General features: G+C 39.4%; 2 protein-coding genes across 2 annotated transcripts; one reads left to right on the top strand and one right to left on the bottom strand.

The window, feature by feature from the left end:
- Window positions 1-4090: 4090 nt before the first annotated feature.
- Window positions 4091-18144, top strand: LOC122660581 (CBS domain-containing protein CBSX1, chloroplastic-like). The gene is made up of 8 exons (XM_043855952.1): window positions 4091-4384; window positions 6649-6736; window positions 6817-6881; window positions 12741-12789; window positions 13880-13932; window positions 17413-17528; window positions 17687-17744; window positions 17853-18144. The coding sequence occupies exons 1-8, from the start codon at window positions 4148-4150 to the stop codon at window positions 17925-17927; spliced, it is 741 nt and encodes a 246-aa protein (XP_043711887.1). The 5' UTR covers window positions 4091-4147; the 3' UTR covers window positions 17928-18144.
- Window positions 13016-21454, bottom strand: LOC122660583 (ethylene-responsive transcription factor ERF010-like). The gene is made up of 2 exons (XM_043855953.1): window positions 20944-21454; window positions 13016-13025 (listed from the first exon to the last, which is right to left on the bottom strand). Exon 1 carries the CDS (start codon window positions 21423-21425, stop codon window positions 20973-20975), a length of 453 nt encoding a protein of 150 aa, XP_043711888.1. The 5' UTR covers window positions 21426-21454; the 3' UTR covers window positions 13016-13025; window positions 20944-20972.
- Between the last annotated feature and the right edge of the window lie 546 nt (window positions 21455-22000).

A 22000-nucleotide genomic window follows, 5' to 3' on the forward strand; every position in this document is an offset into this window, starting at 1 on the left:
TTGTGTTTTGTTTTTGATTGGATATTTTTGATTTGGGGAATAAGAATGCTACTTGGTTGCGTGGTTCTTGTGCTCAGAGACAGAAATATGATAATTTACCGTTCTATCCTTTATGAAATTAAAAAAAAAAATCCACCTATGTTGATACTCTTATGTACGTTCCCATTGACCCCAATGTTGGTGTTGGTACTACACGACTAGAGAGTGATCTCTTGTAGAAAAAAATTCTAGAAGAGTTTTCCTGTTTCAAATCTTTTTGTTGGAAGAGCAAATTTAATAGATGTTTTTTTTTTTTCCCTTGGATGACAAGGTTTGGATGATATTCAAAAAATTCTTTATTGATCAAGTAGAGCCAAGGTTTTAGTGCACAGTATCGGCATCATTATCAATATCAACGTATCCGTATTAGTCGATACTAATAACAATATGGGTTGATGTTCTCTATGCCACAACGCAGCCTGCACCCAGACACATGGGCTGACCATTCAAGGAGGCAGAGTGGTCATTTTGCTCACCCCCAATATGTCTGGGCGCAGCCTACGCCCTGGCACAGAAAACATTTGGTCTAACAATAACAGATGAAAAATTCAAAAACAATATTTTGTAATTTCTATCTCTATCTTCTACTATTTAATAAGATGAGAACTAATGAAGAAGTGAAGTTTTAAACCCCAATTATTTCTCTTGGCGAGATAGAGGACAACAACCTCCTAATTTTCCTCTCTTTGATAATTCTCTATTATCTTGTCCAAAAAAGGTTAACGCGGAGAAACCTTACACGTACCACAATCCCTTTTTAACCACTAATATCAATTCGGATTGATTTCATATCTATATCTGTCACGAGTTCGGTTCCTCTGCATGTACCAACAGGTGAACATACATTTGAGAGCCAACCACTTTCCCTAAATTTGCCATTTACAAGGGGAGAAAAGGGTTTTTAAGAAAATAAAATTAAAATGTGATTGACTTTGAGATGCACGTTCACCTGTTGGAACGTGCAAATGACCTATTCTCATCTGTCACGGCCAATACAATATCTAAAACCATAAGTAGAACGTTATGGAATTTACAAAAAGGCAACTTCCATTGAACTTGCAAAATTGGCAAATCTTTTAACTGCCAATTTATTTAGGATTTAATCCTAACTGTCAATTTCACCCTTCACTATGGACAAAGATCTCCCTAACATAAAATAGATTCATTTAAAAAAGAAAAATTGCAATAATTTAAAATGTCTTTATTTGACTGAGTAGATCATCAATTGTCTCATCTAAAATCTCAAACATTTTCTTTCCAATATTCCCATTTAGTTTACTAATTTGGACAGCCTCTGTTTGCACTCTCTTCTCCATCTACATTAAACAGTCCGAGTGTTGGTGAATCATTAATGATCGGTCAAGTTTTACTGGAATAAATTTCTGAAGGATTTGATAATGCGATTGGTTTTTTTTTTTTGATCTTAAGAACTAGAAATATTTACAATATTGTTCTTTGGGAGGATATCATATTTACCTAACATTACCTTATAAGCTAGATCTTTTAACAGAACACATAGTTTATCATCACTGCACAATTTAAAAGTACTTTTGGTAAAGTCAGTAATTAAGTTTGCTAGCTCAAGAAAAATAGAAACTAGGTTCCATGAAATTTAGTTGTTCAGATCTTTGTTGTTGCTCCAAACTTCTTGTTGGTGAAGCCTGATTTTGGTCAGAAAGTGTGGTTGAGATTTTTGGAAGGTTTTTTCGGCTTCAAAATGACCTCGGATTAATGGCGAACATCCTTGTCAAAGGCGGGGAGTTGTGTTGGGCTCGTCGAGATTTTCGAAATGAGTACTTTTGAGTCATTTATTATGTTTTGATCCGGCTCTGTTTTTTTGATAATTTTGGGCCAAGGGCACTTTTATACTTTCTAGGGTTAGGGCTTCTCTATATAATGCTCTTATTTCTTTGAGATGGGGTTAAGAGGGTTTATAACATTTTCAAAAAAATAGTGAAATTTGTTTTATTGCTCAGTCGTGGATGTAACTTCCCACCTTAGGGGTGAACCACGTAAATCTTTGTATTGTGCGTTATGTGTGCTTTTTCTATTCTATTTTTCTTCTGCAAATCATCATTCTGGGCGTTATTTTTCTTAACACTTCTTTTAGATGATCCTTGTTTTTCTGACGAATTTCCATCCCTTCACTATTTTTATTAGCTCCGCTTCCTTCTTGTCTGAAGTATGGTAACCTGCAGAAGTAAGAAATTTCTGGCTAGCCCTTAGTTAGTAAATTCACGTATCATACGCGTATTATACGTGTCCCTGTATTTTTAAACGTATAATACTCCCGTCCCCGTATTTTCCCATATTTTTATAAAAAAAGTGTTTTTTACTTGATCCCGTATTATACTTTTTTTTTAAAAAAAAAAATTTACCCAAAAGATTAGAATTTAGGGAAACGATTTCACTTTCCCTTTCATCCCTTTCGATTTGCGTTGAACATCCAACCGTAGCAGGCAATAGTAGCTGTCCTCCATCTCCAATCATCCTCGCCATCTCCGTTCAACAAAGCGGCACTTAAGTCTTGTACTCTCCTCTTGTTTCTCTGGTCTTTGAACTTTGATGGTGGTAGTGAAGCAAATGAATCTGGTGTGATATTGGCGAGAACGGCTCAATCTCTATTCTATTTTATTCTTGTTTTTCTGTCTCTTGTAGCTAATGTGTACAGTGGAGATCCATATCTGGAACTCTCCCTCTTGTCTTGTGTTGGTTAATTAGTGGGAACTCATCCCCCTTCACAGGAACACATCTGGTTAAAAATATATGGTTATCTCATTGTAGATAGAAAGAAATGTAATATTGGAAGAATGATTTAATGATACGGTAATCAACTTGCTCATGTCATTTTCAGACAATCTACATTCATTTCTTGTAGATTATTGATATTTTGGTATGTTAAATGATAATCTTAGAGATGTTATATAACATATTATATTATTGTGTTTATTTTAGTTAATAAAATCATGATATTATTTTGTTTATTAGGTGGTGAATGCATGTTATATAATGAATATATGTCCGTTTTTTTAAAAGTATTATTGCCGTCTATGCCGTATTATACCCGTATTAAATACGTATCATATTATTACCGTATGTGTTTTATGAAGCCGGACTTTTAAAAAGTATTATTACCGTCTAATCCGTTTAATTACCGTACATATCCGTTTCCGTTCAATTACCATTCCCAAACTTACTAAAGGCTAGCCATCAAAATGCAAAAAATCTGACCAGTTAATCTTAGTTGCGGGTCAGAAATGCCTAGGTAAAAGTTAAAACAAGGCAATATATATCATGGTTAGATACATATTGGGTCAAAGTGTAGTTATTTGTAATCAACGAATCATCAGGTGATGTAATAGATAGCAGAGATGGGGGATGATGTAGTTGATAATGTGATTGTTGAGTCTGACAATAAAGACGTTGTCACTTGTCTTCAACGACAATCTTCAATTTCGTCTTTAAAGATAAGATCCGACTTCTTTTAAAGGAGTTAAACAACATTCATGTTTCTTTGATAATAAGAGGCATTGTCAATAGCGTGTACGACAGTTTAACGGGCCTTTATCTGCTGTTGTAGTTGGAGTATTATTATACGTATCATGCGGTGCAGTAACGGTCATATGTGTATAGTAAAATTTACTATTTATACATGACCATTGCTGCACCACATGATACGCACAACAACAGATAAAAATTTCAATTGAACCCAATTTCGATCCGTGACTTCAGGAGATGTACTCAACTCCAGCCATGAGCCATAAGTTATTCACGTTAATTATGAACAAGGATCTTTTCCTACCGAAAAACGACAAAAAAATAAAAAAAGATGGATTTATATTTTGGGCAAAGGAAAAGTCGGTACCAAGGAATAGTCCAAGCTTGGGAGGGCCGGAGGGGGTTGTTTTACTGTTTCCTTTATAAGTTGCCAGTCTTGAAGCAAAAAAATAAAAAAAAAGTTGCCACTCGCCATAATCTCTGATCCAATCGAGCTCCAGCGAGTTGTGACTGACTTGTCTGTAAATCCAATAGTCATATCTCTGGGCAAAAGGGTCTGTAGGGAAAAGAGACAGTGAGAGCAGAGCAGAGAAGATCAGAGTTTTCGGTTATGGACTCTTCCATTCTTCTATCCGACGCTTTCGTTGCCGCCCGCCTCTGTTTTGCATCTGCTTCTTCTTCCACTCTTCCTCAGTATCTGCCATGCCTCCTCTCTTCTCCCTGCACTCGACCTCCCTTTCTTACTTCTGCCCTATATCGTCGTCAAGATGTCCATGACAGCTCAGCTAAGCTCCGCAATCCCTGTGCTGTTGCTGGGAGCGGCGCTTTAATGTCTAACTCTGTGCCGGTAGGTCGCCTCGTCTGTTTTCCATGATTTTTCGGTTTCTTGAATTGTCTCTTTACTTTCTTCTCAATTCATGGGTTTAAGCTTCAAGTCACTAGTTTCAGCTTGCATGATTGAAATACTATGAACTTAAAGTAGGATCTGCACTGAAGCTGTCCCCTTGAGTTCTGTTAATGGCATAATTGGGTTAACAAGAAAAGATGATAACGAACAGAGTCCAATATGTTACTGGAATTCAAACAAACTTTAGTACTTGAATTACTAGCTTTTATGAGGGGCTCTTGTTGTTCTCCATGAATTACGAGTTATATAATGATGCTTTATGGTATTTTCGTTGCACAATAGAATTGTGGTTCCTTTTAGGTTGGAAAATTGTAATACGATGAGTTACAGAATAGACTCTCACTGTCACGACATTGGAGTGTGATTCTTTGTTGGCATGGAGACATAAGCTTTTCCAAATAGGTGGGAACCTATAAAATTGGATTATGGTACCTATTTTCCTCACCATTCAATTGATTGGTACCAGAAGATGAGGAGGAGGTGGGTGCTTGTTATCCATCACTCTAATGCCGAATTCACGATGGTCAGTTACAAGGTGTTCACTAGCTTCCTGTATGCAGACAACTATTTTCTTTGATTTGTTGCCTTGGACAGTGCTGTTCTAATAGAGTTGAAGAGAGGCTATTGTTATTATATTTTTGGTTGATAACTAATGTATGAGTTTCATTTACACTGATGGGTCAAAATCCAATATATAAAGCTAAACTGATTATTGAGCTCAGAGGTAAGAAATAGAAAAACTATAGAAAGGTTATTGTTGAAAGTCATACTTCTGACAACTACACTAAACTTTCTCACAGGGAGCAGAGAAACTTGTCTTCTTTTGTGCTTCTAATTGTCCAGGTTCTTTTTTTAGCTTTTCAATGAGACTCTGGAGAGTGGGGCTTCTTTCTTCCTTAATGGTCTCTCTAGTAATGAGATAAACCTTACATTTTAAATTGAATTCTATGTGGGAAGAATGATATCATGCGAAGTGAAAACTTTGCTTACAAACCCAAACATGATGGAGCCTATTTCTTAAAAATTATTTGGGTTTTATTAAACTTTATACTTTATTTTTATTCATAATCTGATTTGATATAAGAATGATGATGCAGTATGGCTAAGTATCTCTTAAATAGTTGATCAAAAAAGCAAGCTTGCATAAACGGTTGGTAGAGGCAGAAGAAAAGTTGACCTAGGCAAACTTCTTCTCATTTTTGTTGGGATTCTCTGCAAATATTTTCTCGTCAAGTGACTCTGTTCTGCCCATTAAACTGTTCAAATACCTCAACTGTTTGATTTTCTAATCCAAATTCTATAACCCTTTATCTTGAACCTAGCCCTCGGCCAACTGCAAACCCTGAATCCTCTTAGCTGCAATCCCCTAGATTTCAATTATTATATCTGAACACTCCCTGTTAAAACCCAAACCTCTGCCAGTCCCCTTTCCATTTAAACTTATTCTGCAACCCTTCACAGGCTGGTTGCGTTGCCATGCTCAAAAACCACAACCTTGTCTTCCAGTTTCTTCCAATATGAAACTATAATTTCAATAGGCGACGCCTTAGGTGCCTTGGTCGTCTTAGGCACCTTGCATCCAGGACCCCTCCAACGCCTTGGGCCGCCTAGATGCCGTTACAACGATGATAATTTTATAGTTGCCACTGTTCTTACAAAAATTTCATCATATTCCCACCAAAGCCTACATTTTCAGTCTGAAATTGAAACCCCAGATATCCTTACATTTTTCTTCACAATAAAAACCCTGATTTAGCTGTTACCTAGTTGTTTAAGACTTTGCAATTTTGCATGGTCGTCAAGGCTCTACTCCTTGTTTTTGTTCTTTTCTTCCTCTGAAATTCTTTTTGTGGTTGCCGTCTTCTTGTTCTTCTTCTTCTTCCTTTTTAATTATTACTAAGAGTGCCCACTGAGCTGTCATATTGCAGATTCTTTACCCAATTGGAGAAGCTTCTGCTAGTGACTCATATAGAGAACCTTTCCCATCATTAGTTGGATGAAACTGGTAGGCAAGGTCGTGTGGTTACCAGCCAATATGAGATTTTAATCTTTTAATACCAGCCAATAAGAGACTTAATTAGTTGGGTGGTTAGTTTGAATGCTTTGTGTAGGCGTTGTTTTGCTAATCTTCCATCTTTATTTTGTGCTGCCTTAATTTCTATCTTATTTTTTGGCTTATTTCCCCTTTGATTGTTGACTTACAGCCAAGAAATGGAGAGTATGTGGTGCGTGATTTTATGACCAGAAAAGCAGATTTACTTGTCGTTAAGCCTAGTACAACAGTTGATGAAGGTATAGTGATACCTAGATCATATGTCATCAGCTCTACTGTAATTCTTTCAGATTCTTACATTCAATCTTTTTGTCAACAGCGTTGGAGGTTCTTGTTGAGAACAGGATAAGTGGTTTTCCTGTGGTTGATGATGAGTGGAATTTGGTATGTATTCATTAGCCATCTTTAAACAGTGTTCCTTGCATATACCCTACTAACATATGCTTGTGTCTAAGATGTTAAGCTATTTTGAAACAATTATTTTTGAGCATTGGATCTTATTAGTGTGATTTAAGCAATGATATCATGTTCTATATTCAGCCCTTTTCCTTTGGGAGATTTAAGATTCTTTATAAGTGATTGTCATTCAAACTTAATTTCATGTGGAGTTTTTTGAACTTTGGATTGCTGCTAAATATAAGGCATTAATTTTAATTTTGAAGTAGCCTGCACGGATAAGTAATTTGTTAACGCTAAGGTTGTGCGGAGAGTAGAAACTTACTTTTATGGTGGGAAGCAATCCTATATGCGAATATCTAACTGTATATTTCTGGTTGGAAGCAATCCTATGTACAGATTTCTAATTGTGTTATGGAATTTGGATACAGATACTTATGATCTGTGTTGCAAACCTAAACACAGTGAGATGGGGTGTCCTTGTTTTAGACATTGCTTGGATTTATAGGTATATGTCGGGTGTACTTGATTTCAACTGCCCTGTGATGTAGATCGACGAAGGAGGAAGAGAATAAAAGTCCTGCCAGCCAGCCAGACCTATAGGCCCATCTTTTGGTCCAATATCATGGGCCAGGTTAGGCCCATTATAACATAAATTCATGACTTGCGTGGGGGGTTATTAAAATTTTTTATTTATTTGTTTCTCTTTTAAATCCAACCAGTTTAGTAGTAGTTTGCAAAGTAGTTTCTATTATAAGTGTCCATGTATGTTTTTGGCGGATGGATTCAATAAAGCCTTACTAGTTTTTTATTTTTAAGGGGTTTCTATTTTGAGATGTATAGAGGGTGGACCTTGGTGTAACGGTAAATGTTGCTCCATTGTGACCAAGTGATCGCGGGTTCGAGTCTGGAAACAGCCTCTTTGCGAAAGTTGGGGTAAGGCTGCATACATTATGACCCTCCCCAGATCCTGCAGTGGTGGGAGCCTTTTGCACTGGGTACGCCCTTCTATTTTGAGATGTATCTGGAGAAGTTGGGTCTTATATTAAGCTAGTTTCTATTTTACTTTGTTCTGCTTTGTAGGGGGATTCCTTCTCCATGCAAGTGGGGATCCCTAGTTACTATTATTAATAAAAGGAGGGGCTGCATACTACACCCCACGATTTGAGATTGAAAAAAAGAACAGAAAAGAAAAGACTGGCTTTGTTTGCCTTTGCTGTGAGAGACAGTGGTGGGGTTGTGATGCCCTATCGATTGGTGAGAGATTAACCAAGGCCATAGGTGAGAGCCCTTGGTCATATCTCTTCTTTTTTCCGATCCTTTTCCTTCTTCCATATTCTTTTCATGGTTCAGGAACTGAGGTATGTAATCAACCTTTATTCGAAGTTGAATACTGCTGTGCTGTAGTTGAGTGAAGACTGTTGAAGCTACTTCATATGCTGCCATTATCTAAGTACTAGTTACATAAGCTTGGTTTCTATTTATACCTTTACTGGCCTGAGGCAATGGGGTATCCTTATTCCCACATCTGGCCATCAGATTGAGGTATTGTTTGTTGATTGGTGCTAGTAACACCTGTCATTCGATTGTAATTTTACAGCATTTTGCCCTACGTACTGTTAAGTGCTGGTGGTTACTAAGTCTGAATCTAAGTTACCAATTTTGTGTTATGTTGTTCTGAAGTATTTAGCCACTGGTTTGGGTTGATTAAGTACTCATGGAGGGATGACTATAATAATGTTTTTGTGTTATTCTGCCATGTGGATGATGAGATATGGTAAAAAAGAGCATCCCAGTGCATGAGGCTCCCGCTACTGCAGGGTCTGGGAGGGGCAAATCTACACAACCTTAACCCCCTGCTTCGACTTCACAGCAGAGGTTGTTTCCAAGTTTTGAACCTGCAACCAACATGTGGATGATGAGATACGGTGTTGTTTCTAAATCTGGAAACTAATTTCTATTGTCAATCTTCGGTAAGTAAGTTGAAATATGACCGTTGGGTTTTCATCTTACTTTGAGGAATTGAACTATTGCTAGTAACCTAGATGTTGCCTGAGTTTGGAGTTAATTGGAGTCCCAGATTGGAAGTTATCACTGGTGTTAGCTTTCTGTTTTTGAGCCCTACAATTCTACCTGTGGGCTGGAATCTGAAACTTGCGTAGGGATGCCTTGATTCCATCACCCTGAACTCTTAATATCCTGGGTACTGAATATATTGCTTATGCCATGGAACTGTGGAAGTGACACAATGTTTGGGGGGGGGGGGAGGGTTTTGGTTTCCAGCACCTTATGCCCCCCCCCCCCCCCCCCCCCCCCCCCCCCCCCCCCCCCCCCCCCCCCCCCCCCCCCCCCCCCCCCCCCCCCCCCCCCCCCCCCCCCCCCCCCCCCCCCCCCCCCCCCCCCCCCCCCCCCCCCCCCCCCCCCCCCCCCCCCCCCCCCCCCCCCCCCCCCCCCCCCCCCCCCCCCCCCCCCCCCCCCCCCCCCCCCCCTTCTCCCCCCCCCCCCCCCCCCCCCCCCCCCCCCCCCCCCCCCCCCCCCCCCCCCCCCCGTCTTTCTATTTCTTTTTTTTTCTCCGATCATTAGCCATGTGTTAGAAATGAGGTGTACTAATTATCCAATAGCAACTTACAGCTAAATAAGATGGTCCACTGTTCATTAGTAACTTGTCAAGGGCTGCTGCCAAAAGAAAAAAGATGTTCTATTAATAAAGTCAGAATTCTAGGAGAAGAAAGGTTTAGCATGAACGATATTATTGAACTCCTCCTCTTCCTACCTCTGTTGCTGCACAATTGTTGCATAAACCAATGTGGAGGATCTAGACTAACAAACATCAAACAAATGCAGCCAAAAAACAGGGAGATGGTTGACAGTGATAACGGTGAAGAAAGATATGATGGTAAAAGTTTTCCGGCTATCACTTAGCTAGGATCACTGTTGCTGGTTACCCCCCAGGTTGCTTAACAATCTTGAAATGTATTTAATGTCCAATTGTTCAAGTCGTGCCTAAATGGACTCCAATGTGTGGTTTCAACCATAGTTATCAATGGCATCGCCATGGCGTTCAGACTCCTTGGTCGCCTTGGACGCCATGGCGGGTGCCTTGCCGCCATGGTGGTGTCGCCTTGCTTTTTTTCCCTCTGAATCGCCATGGTCGCCTTCCTGCCTTGATAACTATGGTTTCAACCCAAGTAGCAAAGCATCTGCCTTAGTAAACCTGTTAGTAACAATGGAGCAAGGACAAAGCACCAAACTGCAAGTTTGTCCCTTTTTTTTTTGTTTTTTTTTTTCCGGTTGACTAGAGTTTTTGAAGTTAGAACTTGAAGATGGATCGATTCTAGTAAGAGAGAAGAGATTTACAGCAAGAAGGAGAAGAAGGAGAGAAGAGAAGAGAGGAACAAGAAGAGGGGTTTGAGAGAAATCGATTATGTGTGTTGAGAATGTGTGGAGTGATTCTCAACACACATAATAGCTTCATTAATTAACTTAAAGGAATTACACAGACCTCTCTAGGGAGGTATATGGAAATAAGAAAAGAAAGGAAAAATACAACTTAGTCATGTCTTATAACAAGACAATGACAGAACTACCCTTATCCAAAATATTCTAACAACTCTAACATTTGATGCCCATGGAGTTGAGATCACAATTATAGGAATCGGAAATTGGACCGATATTGGCCTCGGTCGATTCTGGTACTATTTCTGATACGGATCAGGTGATGTGACCCATTACTTCCTGTCTGATCCACCTTTTTTTGGATCAGCCAGAGAATCTCCCCCTTCAAATACTGAAAAAAAAAACATGATTACGGTACTCCCTCCCCTCCCCACCCCTGCAACCTCACTCTCTCCCTCCCCTGCTGACTGCCCCTCTCCCTCTTCAACAGTCGCTCCCTCTCCTCTCTCTTCCCCTCCCCTCCCCCTGTTCCTCTCCCTCCCCCTCCCTCTCCGGCTGCAACACCCCTCCCCTACTTTCCTTCATCCTCCCCCCACCCCTCTCCTGCCCTTTTCTCTCTCTCTCTCTCTCTCTCTCTCTCCCCGCCTCCATCCCTGCAACTCCAGCCATCCATGTTGTAGAGCCCGCCAAGAACTCCATTGTCCACCGACAAGCAGTCCAAGACTGATGCGATGGTGAGTGGTGGTATTCACAAATCACAAAGAACTCATCCAAAAAAATATATCTAATGTTGGCGAGAGTTGTGGGATTCACAACAACTTGAGAAAGTAATAGCCAAAGCATGACCTCCGCTTTCAAGGCCCAGTTTTCTCAGCAAAAGACCTCATCAACACAACAATATCTTAATCCAATTGGTGGACTTTCTCACAATGCAAGTTCAGGGGGTGAATGGTCCCAACGGAGAATGGTGTTCCTCTCCCTCTCCCTCTCACTCTTCCTCTCCTGCCTGCAGATTGGGCCAGCCTAGTATGGGATAGGTTAAAGGGCTTGATTTAATGTGTTCCATCAGCTTTGGAGCTTTTGGCGTATTGGTCAAGTACTTAAAATTTGGTATCATATATCTAATGTTGGCGAGAGTTGTGGGATTCACAACAACTTGAGAAAGTAATAGCCAAAGCATGACCTCCGCTTTCAAGGCCCAGTTTTCTCAGCAAAAGACCTCATCAACACAACAATATCTTAATCCAACTGGTGGACTTTCTCACAACGCAAGTTCAGGGGGTGAATGGTCCCAACGGAGAATGGTGTTCCTCTCCCTCTCCCTCTCGCTCTTCCTCTCCTGCCTGCAGATTGGGCCAGCCTAGTATGGGATAGGTTAAAGGGCTTGATTTAATGTGTTCCATCAGCTTTGGAGCTTTTGGCGTATTGGTCAAGTACTTAAAATTTGGTATCAGAGCTGGGCACCACATCACGGGTTCGAGTCACAGAAAGGGCTACCTAGGAGAGGGCTACCTGGAGTAGAGTGACAGCCGTCAAGAAATGGCTACTTGTCGCCATGCAAAAACCCTGGAGCAGAGTGGAGCTACTTGGAAAGGGCTACCTATCGCCAGAGTGAGAGCTTCCTAGGACGACGGTTGCGGAAGCGTGATGGTCTCTTATGTGCCTAATAGGGCCCACTCTAGTGTATGGGCGCTAGATTGGGCCAGCCTAGTATGGGATAGGTTAAGGGGCTTGATTTAATGCGTTTCATCAACTTCGGAGCTTTTGGCGTATCGGTCAAGTACCTAACCTGCAACTCCCCTCTGTAAATCCGAGCCCCCTTCTTTGTTTCTTCTCTCCTCCTCCCCTCCCCTCCCTCTTTGCCTTCCTATTTTTTTTTTTGTAATAATCATTGGCCGATTCCCGGTCCTATCTGATTCCTTACCCGATACGTTCCAGTGCTTCCATATCACTTAGGTATCGGTATAGGGGTCGGCCGGTTCTGATACAAATAAGCCAACACATTTGATCCAATAGCGACTTTTGAAACAATGGTTGAGATAACACCAATGCTGTTAATTCTTTGTACTTTCAAAAGAGTGAATTTGTACGCTAATAAGGATAGATAGGGTGATTAAACAGTTGCAATTTTCAATGTTTGAATGGATTAAACATCATCCCGTTTACTGGGTCGACCAGGTCATCTCACTGGATTGGCAGACTCCACTGACCATGCTATTCTGGTCAACTTGGATATATATAGCTCAAAGAAAGAATAAACCAGCTGATTACTTACCAGGACCCTTCTTATTTGCGATACAGTTTTTCTATGCTTTTGTATTAATCAATAAATATATAACCTTCTTGAGGGTCTGCTCATTCTTTTGTGTTTCTAACTAAACTCCTTACATTGTGCTATTGCAACACATTGATCAGTGTTTTTTTTTTTTTTCTTTCCCCCTTTTATTGCAGGTTGGTGTAGTTTCTGATTATGACTTGCTAGCGCTCGACTCCATATCAGGTTTCTGAACTTCAAAGTTATAATCCTGGTTGTTTCAATTAAGCTGAGGGAAAATGATTCTCCTTACCCTTATTTTAATTTTTTTAGTACAGTTATTCTTCGTTGACGTTTTTAATAAAAGTTAATGTGGCAAACTACCAGGTTAATGCAAAGCACCCTCCTTGACTTGAATCTCAATGATATAGTTACTTTGCTAGGGTTTGTTTTGAATGTATATATTTTAAAGGGAAAATTAGCTGTAAATTATGGCTTGAGCTAGAGATCCCTTATCATTACAAAACCGATGGGTTTGTTGAGGATTAGTATCATTCTACTCTTGTTTTCACGGAGTTGGCATTTATCATTTGAAACTATGTCCTCTTGAAAAGTAGGAGTAGATGCATCATAATCATCAACTAAAATCCCTATCCACATAAAAATGTTGAGTATAGACTAGAGAAAGCTGTTTCTAATATCTGTTTTTCCCCCAAAAGACACTTGTGTAGGTTAAAAATGGAGCTATACTGTATGATGATGGAAACATAACTCCTCTACACTTTTCCTCTGTAAACTGAAGGAAAATTCAGCTATAATTTTGTGGCAATTACTTGGATGTGGGACACTTGTGCCTTCTGTTCTTAGATCTAAGATGAATTGCAGCCAAATTCTTGTAATTTAAGGTGTTTGTTCTTGTTATGGTTGCTAGCTTGTTATTTCATAGATTACCAAGTGTGTGGGTTCTAGCTTATGATTAATTCTTATTCGTGTTCCCATTTCCAAACAAAGAGTTGGTCATTTGTTCATTATGGGGGAAAAAGGAGAGAATATAATTCATGAGAAGGTGGGGAAAAAAATAAGAAAAGAAAAGATGGGGGATAGAAAGGGTGTCTTCATATGAAGTTACAGGGCTGTAAACCTGTGATGTAAGCAAAAAAACAACAGGAGATTGCAGTGAGAAATATTTGTTGCCTTTGTATGGTTAAAACATTGTTCGGTTATGTATGGTTGCATTTGAAGCATTTCATGAAAAGGAGATATTTTATGCTCAAAGACTGTCGCTTTAGTTGTGAATCCAGACTATGACTTTTTTTTGTCCTTGTTTGTCAATTAGGTAGTGGACTATCTGATACAAGCATGTTTCCTGAAGTTGATAGCTCTTGGAAAGTATGTAAGCACTATTTTGCTTGCCATTATATTGTTGTTAATTATAATTTGATAGAACTTGTAAATTGTAATTGATTAACACATGATATTGCTTTGTTCTTTATGCTGTTCTTTTTCTGACTGCCATATAGTAACATTCTGCTAAGTGAGAGAGGTTTGAGTTGTAATTTTTCCCAGCTGTGAAGTGCTGTGATATTAAAAATCATAGTAAATAACAAATTCTTAAGAATGCCTGCCAAAAATCCTAAGACATTGCCATCCATTGCACTTATATTCATTATAGGCCTCTATCCATTGTGCTTCCGGTGGTTTAGGCTACTATTAATGCAACAACTAACATCGGATTAGTTGGATACAATGGACCCAAAGAGGAATAATATGTTAGACGCCCCTTTTTGGATATTATTCTTCTCTAGTCTTAAGCTTAATGTTCTGAGAGACACATCCAGTACTGAATTGAATGGAAACATAGGCTGCCTAAAAATTCGGTTTGAGGCTCTTACTGATGAAGATCAAAGCATGAAGAACAAAGTGACAGAAATAAATTTTTGGAAAAGTTATTGTTCATGTGAACAGTACCACGAGTTACTGTTCACGTGAACAGTACTTTGGGTCCATAAACCTTGCATGGAGAAGGAAGTCCAAGGAAATATTTGAGATTCTGTGGGCCCTATTGAAGATAGCAAGAGAATGCAGATTTATTGCTGATTTAGTTACTATTTACTTTAGTGTAGAGGGCGGGCCTTGGTGAAACGGTAAGGTTGCTCCATTGTGACCAAGTGGTCACGGGTTCGAGTCTGGAAACAACCTCTTTGCGAAAGCAGGCAGGGGTAAGGCTGCGTACATTATGACCCTCCCCAAACCCCGCAGTGGTGGGAGCCTCGTGCATTGAGTACTCCCTTTTTTTTATTTATTTTAGTTTCTATTTTCAGAATTATTCCCTTAGATATTTTGTGTTTGTCTATTAAGCAACCTTAGCTCAATTTAGTTTCTAATTTTAGATTTAGAAAGTAGGCTTAAGTTTCTATTTCCTTAAGTTTCTATTTTCAGTTTGTTTCATTTTCTTGTGAGTTTCTAATTTTCTCATACTTGTAAGGCAAGCAATAGCTGCCCATAAATATGCATGAGTTCTTAAGAGTCTCACAACAGTTTGAATAGATGAATGAAGTTGGTTTTGTGCAATGTTATTGTCCTGACGAGAGGATGAAGGGCTGAGAAAGCCGAAACCCTATCCCCCTCCTTCTATCTTCTATTTTTCTATCTTATTTGTTGTTTCCTCCAACCCCCAATCGAGCCTTACTTTGTTGCTATCCTTGTGACAACATTACACTACTGCTGCTGCAACTGTTGAAGGACCAGAGATCAATCCAATTGACTGCTGAAGTTGCTGTTTCTGATCTGAGACAAAGAATCCCATCTCCACACCTGCAGTTGCGCCTTCTCCTAATTTCCTGTTGCTGCAACTTCTGGTCCTCATGTCTCTGCACCCATTGACCAGATCAGACCGAGATTTAGAGGAGTTTCTTATTGCTGCCAGGCCTTCCTTCGATCCCAGTTTGACACTAAACTGCTGGCTGGGTTACCTAGTATATGTTACCTTCTAATTCTGATTTGCTTCTATTATTGATGATCTGCTGCAACTATTATCGATCCTACTGTAGAGTGATTCTTAGTTGAACCCCTTCTACATTACTTTGGATGCTATGTTGACTTGTAATGACTTATAGAGATGTGTGATCTTTTGATCTTTTTGTTCTGAACAAATTGCATATTATTGTTGCAAAGTTGGAATTCACTAATTCATGGAGACTTGCTACTAGATAGAATCAGGAAGTCCCATTTTGGGATAAGACTTGAGGATCTACTCAGAAGATGTTAGCTGGCTTTTGTGGTAAGCCTGTCACTTTGGATACCATGGACCTGGATCCAGAACTCAGTGACAAGGTTGTCTGTTTGAAAATGTCAGGCTTCCATGGGGATTTAAAAATACAAAATCTTTTGCATTCCTAGGGAATTTTTTTTTTTCTATTCTGCAATGGATCCTTTGGAGATCTGGAAAAGAGAAGATAAAACACTCAAATCACTACAACAAACAAACATGTATAATGGGATTGGGGGAGAGGGGGTTTCTCACCCTGATGCTACAAGCTTGCAGGGAGATGCATTGACAACCAAAATAACCCATACAAATTCACAAGTCATACATTAAAAGTAAGGGAAACGGCTCTCTGAGCCTAAGGTGTAAACTGTGCCTCCTCATATGGATTATTATATCGTTTTTTTAAGAAAGAGAAAGAATGATTAAAATAATCAATGGGAAAGGGTTTATACTTACCCTGCTTGCTCAAAAAACCCTTTCCCCAAAAGTAAACAACACCTTGGTTTCCCCCCCCCCCCCAAAAAAAAAAAAAAAAAAAAACAAAAGAAAATTGTAAATAGTTTAAACACCTGGGGAGTAGCTCATCCAGATTTGGCTGGAAAGGTTAGTGAAATGGTAGGCTACAGAGATGGTTGAAATGATAGGGTACAGAGAGAACCATCGGAAGACGACCACTTTGGCCTCCCACTGCAATGAATTCCATAACCTTGGCACGAATAACATTTAGGTGAAATTGCAGATACTATTTTCATGGTTGACTACTAGATATGGTTTTTGTATGGCTGCTGAGCCCATTATTCTATGGTCAGTCTTCCTTCTTTTCTTATTGAGGGAATGCTCTCCCAATGTGTGCGTAATATGACAGTAGAGTGGATTATTGCTCTACAGTGGGCTTCCTACCTACTCAGGGCTGGGCCAACATACTACAGCTGCAATCCTCATTGTCACCATACACACGTTGGGCATTTCCCTTCTTAATAATACCTTTCTTGGTTTATCCCGAAAAGGAAAAAAGGGTCTACTGGCCCAGTTAGGATAAAATGATACATCATCAATAAAAATATTCTAAATTGGCATTACATAACTTGAAGTCCTGCTTGTATAAAACTAACATAATTAATTGGTGAGAAGTTGTACTGTTGCCAATAATTGAACATACTGAAATGCTGGCTGGTGGGCCAATGTTAAACAATTCTAAAGTAAGATTTGAAGTATGCTTTGAGGCTTAAAAATTGTAGAAACTGCTTGGAGTACTTAAAAAATTCGTGGACATGCATCTGTTGCTCAGTTACATGCCAACATATGAAATGATGACCAGTGCATCTGCACACATACAAGCTTAGACAATGGAGAATTTGTGCAACTTCTTTTGCTTCATATGAATGATGGAATTATTAAAATCGATGATGCAACTGTAGTTTCCATTGAGAATTTGCAGAAATGCTGCACATTTGTGTGCTTGTGGTTGATGTGTTTTATATGCATAATATTTGCATGCATTACTTACTGTCTTATTTGGGGTTAGTCTAAATATGAATGTATGTTTGGAAAATTTTCTCACCCAACTGCTGGAATCTCTAATTCTTGTTAATTTTTATCAGACATTCAACGAGATACAGAAGTTGCTCAGCAAGACCAATGGGAAGGTCATCGGTGATGTGATGACATCTGCCCCACATGTTGTTCGTGAAACTACCAACCTTGAAGATGCTGCCAGGTTATCTTCCTTAATTTATTTTTGGTGTCCCACCCCACGGGGGCTGTGCCTCATACGTTGGCCTGCAACAACTTGTTTTGTGGTTTGTGTTTCATACAGCTATATCCATTAGTTGAAAACATAAAACTGAAATAATGTTGTCATTTCTGCACTGTCAGATTATTGCTTGAAACAAAGTACCATCGTTTTCCCGTTGTTGACAGCGAGGGGAAGCTGGTAAGACATCTCCTGCTTTTGTTTATTCAGCATGCATCCTCTACCCAATTCTTTGCTAATTATGTGATTTGATTCTCTTTTCCAATCCACCACCACCTCAAAAAAAAGGTTGGAATTATTACAAGAGGAAGTGTTGTTAGAGCAGCGCTTCAGATAAAACGTGCTAGTCATAAAATGGAATAATGCCATTGATGGGAAGGAGTTTTGAAGTGAACCACTTTAGCAGGTTAATGCAGCATCTCTGGCCTTCATCCAGGTGGTTGTCTCAAAGATTTGTCGGGCCACCTAGAGCATTCAACGGACCGCAGATTAATGGCTCTTCCATTTTGACCTCGTGTATTTATCTATATTTTTGCCGGAATTTTTATATGTATAATCTCAGTTACAGATGAGGGTTTTTTTTTTTTTTTTTTTTTGGGGGGGGGGGGGGTTGGTTTGTCTTGGGTATCAACAAAAAATACAGTTCGGCATGGGCTTATCCTTATGTTATATAGATGCAAAGTGCATGTAGATATAGAAGGCATTTTATAAATATTAACTATTGGGTATTGACATTTTTTTTGTAACAGTTCGTTATACTCTCCTTGATTTTATTTTCCACTAGTCTTTGGTTGCAGTTTGCTTCTCATGTAAAGACATGGAACTAGCATTTGCTCAAAAAGCTATTTAACTGATTCTTTAGTACCACAAGTACTGGACCCCGGTGGGGATATAGGAATTATCTTAAATGCAAGAAGAGACTATTTCTAGGAATTGATCTTAGTTTCATGCATGGCCCACCTGCTTCCATAGCTTATGGCATATCATGTTAGCTCAAACTTTCTGAGTTAACCCTTCTGTCTTTGTTGGATGATTTGGATTTTTCAATTCACAGGAGAAGGTAAGATGGAACTTTTCCCTTTTACATCAAAAGGACTGTCCCTTTAATCTATAACCTATCTTCCCCATTAGTTCAGAGCTTTATCCATGTTGGTGGATAATTTTAGTTTGATTTCTTCAGATAATAAGTTGTAAGGTCCATGTGTGATTAAGGATTAGAGAACTTCCAGATCTTCTCTGAATCCTTGGTAGTATCTACCATCGAAGACTTCCTGACAGAACTTTGATGGGAAATGAGATTGTGCAGGATACCGTCAATCAGTCAGTTTGGGCAAGTTTCAGTTCGGTTTCACCAGTCTCTAATTGGTGTGTTCAGTTTTGATCTGGTTTCGGTGTCTTATTGGTTTCGATGCGGTCTAATTTAGTTTCAATTTGTAAAACCTTAATCTGAAGCCGATCAAATGAACCTTATTTTGATTTTCAGTTTGTCCTGATTCAGGCCAGTTCGATCCAGTTTCGTCAAGGCAGACTAAGGTTTGACACTCCTAGTGCAGGAGTAAGAGACGCCGTCATTTTGTAATCAACCCTATACCTTATCTTCTCACTGATCAGAATTCAAAGTTGGGCATAAACGCATTCACATGATAATAGATCCTCCATTATAATGTAGGAGTTTCTTACTGCAGTCTATATCATTGTGAGTTCCCATCTGATACCAACATGAAGATAACAACCAATACTTATCCTTATTTTGAGAATGTACTGTTTTCGATCCTTTTTTTATTATTTTCTTTTGTTCTTATTTATCTGTATAATGAAGTGAACACAAAGTAGAAAGTAATATGAACTAACCAACTTGGATTCTCTACTGCAGCCGTCAAGGGAGAACAAAAGTAAGTGATAAACAGGTGTACTTTACCCTTTTACATCAAAAGGACGTAAAGTTTTGTAGTGTGATTATGAGAGATGTGCTTCTTCTAATCTCCTCCGTTTTCGCCGAGCTCAGAGCCCACCATAGCAGTCTTCTTAGCCCCACCCCACTTGTTTCTAATCCTTTTAGTTTTGCAGGAAAGCAACTGGGTATGGAATTGACCTCCAAATCTTAATTGGCAGAACCTTAAAAATTGAAATCTAAAATCTGTATTTTTTTTGAAGAGTTTGATTCAATAAACTTAAAAGATAGGTAAGTTTCATTGGTTTTCTACTATTCCAATTGACCATCAAACATCAAGAACAGAGCCTGAACAACCAACACCACATAAAAAATAATAACAGAAAAACCTCTGCACAGTGACATTTCAAAATTTGGATTCCACTCATGCTCTTTCATCTTTCCTTTTTTTGTTCCTAAAGAAATTGAAATCGTTATGAGAAAGAAAAGTAGGAAGAAGAAAGCCTCAATTCTCAACCACCCACCAAAGAAAAAAGAGGAATCTCTGTTTTCTGAGCAGGGTACAGATGTAATTGGATTCGGATTCGGTAAGATAGTAAGACTTCTTTTAGATTTATGATAAAGATTTGATAAGAATCCTAGAAAACACACAAATATGAAATATATATATATATATACATATTTTGCTCTCATCAAGTCACCGTTCACCGATTTGCTCTCATCAAGTCACCGTTCACCGAATGAACCACCCATCTTTGTTGTCTTCAGACATAAATGCAGAGACCGCATAAACCAGCCGCTTCTTCTGGAAGCTCCCCACTATGATTTATGACGATGACGGTGACGGTGATGGTGATATCTTCTTTTCTCTTCTCTTCTTTCATTGTTTGGATTGTTGCTTTTGATACAGGACCACAGAACTTCCCTTCCCTTCCCTTCTCTCTTTCTGTCTCTCTCTCCCTTTCCCACCCCCCTCCGTGGTGTCCACAAGCACGTCATCCACAACAGCTCCGACCAGAAAGGAGGAGGAATACCTAACTCATCTTATCCTTCCATCTCTTCCTTTCTCTTCTCCTGTCTATTCTCTCTTCTCAACTGAAGAACCCATTAGCAGCAGCAACAGCTGAGGTAGGCCAACCCTGTTTCCTCCACTCTGCCTCGCTTAAGAACTCTTAAGAAGAAATTAAAAAGAAACTAAAAGGGGGAAAAAAACCCAACAAAAAGAAAAAAGAAAGAAAGAGAACTTTGAAACTTATTTGAAAAACCCTATACACAGTGCAAAGGATTGCCGTTGCTTCTATCTATTGGAACTGATTCTTTCTTTCTTTCTTCCATATATCCATGACAGTTTTCTGAATTCTCTGATTGTTTTTTCTTTCTTCTCTCAGGAGGTTTAGATCAAACACCTCTCTTGCATGCTAAGCTAGCCAAGTAACTATCTGGATACATGATATAAGAAGAAAAAAAATATTTTAAAAAGAAAAGGACTTAAAGAGATTGCAAAAAAGAGGGGCTCTTCAATCTTCATCAGAGCTATCAGGAATGGGTTGCTGGTTCAAGTCAGGCTTCTTGTTGGAGTGTTGCTTGCAAGAGTTGTGTTGGGAACTAATCAAACCAGTCTCAAGGGCATCAACTCTGGCCCCAACCTCGGTTGCTTTCTTCCTTATGGAAGCCGCAGACATATCATGGAGCTGATCATCCTCTGCAACTATAAATTCAGGAAAATTGAGACGAGCAGAAGGACCCCTCAAGTAGAAAACAGCAGTATCGTAAGCACGAGCAGCAGCCATGGGGGTAGAGTAAGAACCAAGCCATATCCTTGACCTTTTATTTGGTTCCCTGATCTCAGCTACCCACTTCCCCCACTTTCTCATCCTTATTCCTCTGTAAGGCTTATTATCTCTCTGAGAACCTTTACGCGATGATGTCGAACTTGCAGACTCTGAACTCGTACAACAGTCACCCTCCATAACCAAAAACCTCTTCTTTCACCTTCCTCCTTCCTCCTTCCTCCTTCCTCCTTATCACTCTAGGCCGCAGAAACGATTAGATAATCAAAAACCTAAACTTTGCTTCTCAATCAAAAACCTAAAAAGTAGATGAAAAGATATGTGAGTCGGTGATTCCCTATAGGAAAATTTGAGGGTCCATGTATTCATATATATAGAGAGAGAGATAGAAAGGTGGACAGGAAAAGCGGCTGAAGAGTACGGGATAGGTGGCCCTGGAAGACAAAGGAACAACAACAGGGCTGGAGCAAGAAGGAGAAGGAGCAGAAGAGGATCAGAAGAAGAAGAGGGAAGAATCAGGGGAGGTGGGTTCTAATCTGGGCTAATAGGTGTCATTCATTGATTCCATCTATGTATGTATCAATCTAAATCCATCCATCCATCCATGGAGAAGAATAAATAGTGGAGGTTTTGAGAAGATTATAAATATATAAGAAAGAAAGAGGTTTTGAGAAGATTATAAATATATAAGAAAGAAAGGGAGAGGAAGAGAGAGAGAGAGAGAGAGAGAGAGAGAAGCATCAAGCATGCATTCC

Source organism: Telopea speciosissima, chromosome 4 (assembly GCF_018873765.1).
Source record: "Telopea speciosissima isolate NSW1024214 ecotype Mountain lineage chromosome 4, Tspe_v1, whole genome shotgun sequence".
Lineage (NCBI taxonomy): Eukaryota > Viridiplantae > Streptophyta > Magnoliopsida > Proteales > Proteaceae > Telopea > Telopea speciosissima.

Coding starts and splice junctions, on each gene's coding strand:
- LOC122660581 (XM_043855952.1), top strand. CDS start 4,148: ATGGACTCTTCCATTCTTCTATCCGACGCTTTCGTTGCCGCCCGCCTC. Junction 6,882..12,740: donor TTGATGATGAGTGGAATTTG/GTATGTATTCAT, acceptor CTTTTATTGCAG/GTTGGTGTAGTTTCTGATTA. Junction 12,790..13,879: donor AGCGCTCGACTCCATATCAG/GTTTCTGAACTT, acceptor TTTGTCAATTAG/GTAGTGGACTATCTGATACA.
- LOC122660583 (XM_043855953.1), bottom strand. CDS start 21,425: ATGGAGGGTGACTGTTGTACGAGTTCAGAGTCTGCAAGTTCGACATCA.